The sequence below is a fragment of the Trichechus manatus genome, unplaced genomic scaffold, assembly GCF_000243295.1.
Source record: "Trichechus manatus latirostris isolate Lorelei unplaced genomic scaffold, TriManLat1.0 scaffold00087, whole genome shotgun sequence".
Classification (NCBI taxonomy): domain Eukaryota; kingdom Metazoa; phylum Chordata; class Mammalia; order Sirenia; family Trichechidae; genus Trichechus; species Trichechus manatus.
Genome location: NW_004444023.1, coordinates 4,675,406 through 4,681,329, shown reverse-complemented (window position 1 = coordinate 4,681,329; position 5,924 = coordinate 4,675,406). Strand labels below are relative to the sequence as shown.

At 47.6% G+C, this 5,924-nt stretch overlaps 1 protein-coding gene across 1 annotated transcript; it reads left to right on the top strand.

Annotated features, from left to right (window-relative positions):
- Window positions 1-4,607: 4,607 nt before the first annotated feature.
- Window positions 4,608-5,633, top strand: LOC101359037 (galactoside 2-alpha-L-fucosyltransferase 2-like). The gene has a single exon (XM_012557135.1). The coding sequence runs from the start codon at window positions 4,608-4,610 to the stop codon at window positions 5,631-5,633; it is 1,026 nt and encodes a 341-aa protein (XP_012412589.1).
- Window positions 5,634-5,924: the final 291 nt, after the last annotated feature.

Sequence of the window (5,924 nt, the reverse complement as noted above, 5' to 3'; positions counted from 1 at the left end):
TAGTCCAAGATGTATTCAATATTCTTCACCAGCACCACAGTTTGAATGCATCAATTCTTTTTCATTATCCAACTTTTGCATGCAGCTGAGGCAATGGAAAAGACCATGGCTTGGGTCAGATGCCTCTTAATCATCAGAGTGACATCTAAGTTTTTTAACACTTTGGGAAACCACAGGACAGTGGTCAGGGGAATGGAGGAGGGGAGAGGAGAAAGCCAATCAGGATACAGTGGAGATGGAGTGAAAAGACTGTACTCAGAAACCAGGTGAGAGCCCGACTTTAAAGGAAGGCAACTCCTGAAGAAGGGATTATCCGTCTGCGATGGTTGATGTTATGTGTCAGCTCAGCAAGTCTATGATTCTCAGTCATTTGGCAGATACTGGACTGGTTGCTGTTCCATAATGTAATGTCATGCAATCGCTTTCTATGATGTAATCTAATGTGATCAGCCAATCAGTCAAAAGGAGAGTTTCCTTGGGAGTATGGCCTGCCTCCAATATATAAGTGGATATCCTGGCAAAGCTTGCTCTCTTAACCCTGCAATATTCTCATTGCCTGACCTCCAGTTCCTGGGAGGTAAGCCTGCAGAAATCTCTGGCCTGCCACCTGACTTGCAGATTTTGGATTCATCAGCCCCTACAATTCTGTGAGCCAGCAGGGGTCTCCAGCCTGCTGCCCAACCTATGGATTTGGGACTTGCCAGCCCTACAATTGCATGAGCCATTTCCTTGAAGTAAATCTCTCTCTCTCTCTCTCTCTGTATATATATATATATATACACACACACATACACACACACACATACATACCCACACACACACCCCTTCTCACTGATTTTGCTCTTCTAGAGAACCCAGACTAACATACCGTCCCATTTCAAGGATGAGGAAACCAAGGTTCATGGAGCCCAGTTCAGAGCCAGGAAGTGGCAGGTAGAGTCAGGCTGGAACTGGAAGTGGTCTGAGTGTGGGTAAAAAGCATGGACTCCACAATGAGAAACCACTGCACACCCACTAGGACAGCTGTAATGAAAAAGATAATAACAAGTATTGGTAAAGATGTGGAGACGTTGGAACCCTCATACATTGCTGGTGGGAATGTAAAATGGTACAGCTGCTTTGGAAAACAGTCTGGCAATTCCTCAAATGGTTAAATATGGAGTTACCTATGACCCAGTAATTCCACTTCTGCATATATATCCAAAAGAAAGGAAAGCATATGTTTGCACAAACGCACGCGAATATTCATAACAGCATTATTCACAATAGCCAAAAGTAGAAACAACTCAAGTGTCCATCAACAGATGAATGGATCAACAAAATATGGTATAATCAGACAATGGAATATTATTTGGCAATAAAAAAGAATGAAGTTCTGATACCTGCTACAGTGTGGATGAATGTTGAACCCATGATGCTAAGGGAAAGAAGCCAGACACAAAAACCAGATACGAAAAGTCCAGAATAGAGAAATCTGTACAGTAAGAAAACAGATTAGTGGTTGCCAGGGGCTGGGGGGAGGGAAGAATGGGTGGTATGGAATTTCCTTTTGAGATGATGGAAATGTTCTAAAATTGATTGTGGTGATGATTGCACAACTCTGTGAAATACTAAAAGCCATTGAATTGTATACTTTAAATGGGTGAATTGTATGGTTTGTGAATTATATCTCAGTAAAGTGGCTCAAAAAAAAAAAAAAAAAAAAAGGAGGGGGAGGGTTTTCATCACAGACCTAAACAGAAAAACTAAAACTTTACAGTTTGACATGTCATCACAGAAAGGATGTTCTCAGAGAGCGGTGTGATGGATCGCTTTTATATGGCCTTTCTTGCCATGGTCTTGTAACCCCCACCAAATCATTGGGTGGAATTATGAAAACAATGTGCTTATGGCCCACCAAGGAGATTGGCCCTCTTGCTAATAATGCAAATAAGGTACATGGCACCCTTGTGGGGGTGGGACCATGCAAATAAGGTATATGGAATCCTAATGAGGGGATTGGTCAGTTTTGCTATCCCGCTAGGCTTAAAATGAGCCATCCCAGAGGTGGAAAGGGGCAACCTCACTACCACCAAGAAAGAAGAGCTAAGAGTAGAGTGCATCCTTTGCACCCAGGGTCCCTGTGCTGAAAACCTCCTAGAGAGAGAAAGCTGTAACACCGGAGACAGCAAGAGACGGCGAGAAGCAGTGGCAGAGAAACAGCAGCAGCAGAGGCAGCAGAGCCAGGAGACCGGTATGAAAAGGCATAGTGGGCTTCCTGGCCCATGGAGCAAGGCAGCTACAGTGGGCATGCTGACCTATGGAGTAAGACAGCTGAACGCCTTCAGGCCAGGGCTTACTCGTGGAGCCAGGTGCCTCAGAGCACTTATTGACGAAGATAAACAGCTTTGTAACACTTGCTGGAGCAGGGCAGAGGCCGGGCACAGGGGCTGAGAGAGAGAGGCCTGCCTGCGGGCACTGGTGAGAAGCTGTCCTGACCGGAGAACTGTATCCTGAGTCTTTCCTCATCCTGAATTATAACCTGTTACTTCCCTAAATAAACCCCGTAACTGTGAGTATGGTCTGTGAGTTCTGTGTGGCCATTGCAGTGAATTATTGAACCCAGAAGAGAAGTAGAGAGTGCCGTGAGAGGAACGGCTGGTGTCAGAATTGGTAAAAAGGTTGGAGGATGGAGGTATGTGTGACCTCCACCTCATAGCAATCAGCCTTGGTCTGTTGATGCTGATAATGATTCTTCTCCCCTCTTGTGAAGTTAGAAGAGGAGGTCGGATGCCCTGATACCATTTTTTACACAGAGGAAGGAGGTAGAAGCGGCCAGGCCCTTAAGGACTGAGCCTGAAACTGGCATAGCATCACTTCCACAATGTTTTATTGGTCAAGGCAGTCAAGGCCAGCCTAGGTTCAAGTGTAGGGGTGCCGGAGAATCTGTAGCCGGCTTGAGTGTGACCCACCCACTCATGGTAACAGGAAACAACTGGATAGCACTGTTCAAAGAGCGTTCCAGGCAGGTGCTATGGTTAGCCCCATTTTACCAGGGGAGAGACTGTGACACAGGGAGTTAAATTACATGCTTTAGGTTTCCCAGCTCAGAGGAGATGAGGCCTCCACATGAGTCTGGCCTCAGAGTTTGCACTCGTAACCTCTGAACTGCACCACCTGAACAGACTGAGCTCCGCAAGGCAAGGACTCTTGTGTCATTTGTTCTCCACTCATTTCTCTGCCCTAGGACAGTGCCTAGCATGTAGTACATGCTGTTGTTAGGTGCCTTCGGGTCGGTTCTGACTCATAGTAACCCCGTGTACAACAGAAGGAAACACTGCCCCGTCCCGCACCATCCTCACAATCGTTGCTATGTTTGAGCCCATTGTTGCAGCCACTGTGTCAGTCCATCTTGTTGAGGGTCTTCCTCTTTTCCGCTGACCCTCTACCTTATCAAGCATGATGTCCTTCTCCAGGGACTGGTCCCTCCTGATAACACGTCCAAAGTACGTGAGATGAAGTCTCGCCATCCTTGCTTCTAAGGAGCATTCTGGCTGCACTTCTTCCAAGACAGATTTGTTCATTCTTGAATATTTTTCACCAACACCATAATTTAAATGCATTAATTCTTCTTCAGTCTTCCTTATTCACTGTCCAGGTTTCACATGCATATGAGGCAACTGAAAAGGCCATGGCTTGGATCAGGGGCACCTTAGTCCTCAAAGTGACATCTTTGCTTTTTAACCCTGTAAAGAGGTCTCTTGCAGCAGATTTGCCCACTGTGACATGTACATACTCAGGATGTATTTATCTTACAACACTTTCAGAGCACTTCCTGTTTGCTCAGCACTGTTTTCAGAATGTTGCAAATATATTTTTTTCTTTTAAAATTTATTCCAAATGCCATGAATTTTTTTTAAATATTTTATTTTATTTGTTGTTGTTGAGAATATACACAGAGTAACATACACCAATTCAACAGTTTCTACACATACAGTTAAGTGACATTGATTCCATTCTTTGAGTTGTGCAACCATTCTCACCCTCCTTTTCTGAGTTGTTCCTCCCGCATTGACATAAACTCACTGCCCCCTAAGGTTCCTATCTAACCTTTCGAGTTGCTGCTGTCAATTTGATACCATATAGATAGATCTTAAAAAAGCACAGTGCTCAAGGCAGACATTCTTTACTAGTTAAGCTGAACTGTTTTTTGGTTTTAAGAAGACTTCAGGGGATATTTTTGGTTTTTACAAATATCATCTTATTTAATCTTCATGCAGCCATATGAGATAGTTCTGTTAGGTTGAACCATATGAAATGGCTGTTGGCATAGGTAAAATATGGTCAGATATTGGCAATTTCAAATGGTTCAAGCTCATAACCCCTGTTCAACAGATGTGAACACTGAGATTCAGAGAAGTTAAGTAACTTGACTGAAGCCAAACAGCACTAGAAAGGGTGAGCTGGGATTCACACCCAGGCAGAAGGGCTCCAACATCTGTGCTCTTAAAACCTACACGGTGGATCTCACTAGACATGTTTAGATGGATTGAATGAATGAATGAATGATTGATTGGGGCAAGTGAATGAATGAGACTTCCATCGCCCCCAGCCATCCCTCCTGGCTTATGACCTTTCTCCTCCCTACAGCCATCATGAGATTCTGGACCGCTTGCCCTGCCTTCTCCACCATCTACTTCCTCTTGATCATCTTTGTGATATCCACCATTTTCCACTGCCACCAGCGCCTGGCCCTGGTGCCTGCACCCTGGGCACACCCAGCCCATGTGGTCCTGGCCCCCAAACACCTCCCCCGAGAGGGTGTGTGGACCATCAACTCCAAAGGCCGCCTGGGGAACCAGATGGGCCAGTATGCCACCCTGTACGCCCTGGCCAAGATGAATGGAAGGTCCGCCTTCATCCCGGCCCAGATGCACAGCATGCTGGCCCCCATCTTCAAGATCACCCTCCCCGTCCTGCACAGCACCATGGCCAGCAGGATCCAGTGGCAGGACTACTATCTGCTTGATTGGATGGAGGAGCAGTACCGCCACATCCCAGGGGAGTACGTGCGTCTGATGGGCTACCCATGCTCCTGGACCTTCTACCACCACCTCCGTGACGAGATCCTCCAGGAGTTCACATTGCACGACCATGTGCGCCGGGAGGCCCAGTGGTTCCTCCAGCAGCTGCAGGCCAGGCGGACGCGGCGGGCGACCTTCGTGGGGGTCCACGTCCGCCGGGGCGACTACGTGCGCGTCATGCCGCGGGTGTGGAAGGGTGTGCTGGCAGACCGCAGCTACCTGCAGCGGGCCCTGGACTGGTTCCGGGCCCGCTACCACACCACCATCTTCGTGGTCACCAGCGACGACATGGCCTGGTGTCGGCAGAACATCAACAGCTCTCTCGGGGATGTAGTGTTCGCTGGCAACGGCCTTCAAGGCTCACCCGCCAAGGACTTTGCGCTGCTCACGCAGTGTAACCACACCATCATCACCATCGGTACATTTGGGATCTGGGCAGCCTACCTCACGGGAGGGAACACCATCTACCTGGCCAACTTTACCCTGCCCAACTCCCCCTTCCACGCAGTCTTTAAGCCAAAAGCGGCCTTCCTGCCAGAGTGGGTGGGGATTGCTGCGGACCTTGGGTAGGCCTGGGAGAACGGCCTCTAGTCCTGCTAATGTCACCCCCTTGCCCTTGGACTGTGAGAGGCAGTGTGTGGGATAGCCAGCAGGGCCTCAATCCAGTTTGAATCTAGGCTTTGCTGTTCCCTAGCTGGGTGACTTTGGACAAGTGGCTTAACCTTTCTGTGCCTCAGTGTGCCACCTGAAAATGAACATAGTACAGAGCTGACCTCAGCAACTCTTTGTGAGGACTCAGTAAGTTCATTTAGAGCCAATGCCTTGTAAACACAAGATCGGTGCTGCACACTAACATATGCA

Coding starts and splice junctions, on each gene's coding strand:
- LOC101359037 (XM_012557135.1), top strand. CDS start 4,608: ATGACCTTTCTCCTCCCTACAGCCATCATGAGATTCTGGACCGCTTGC.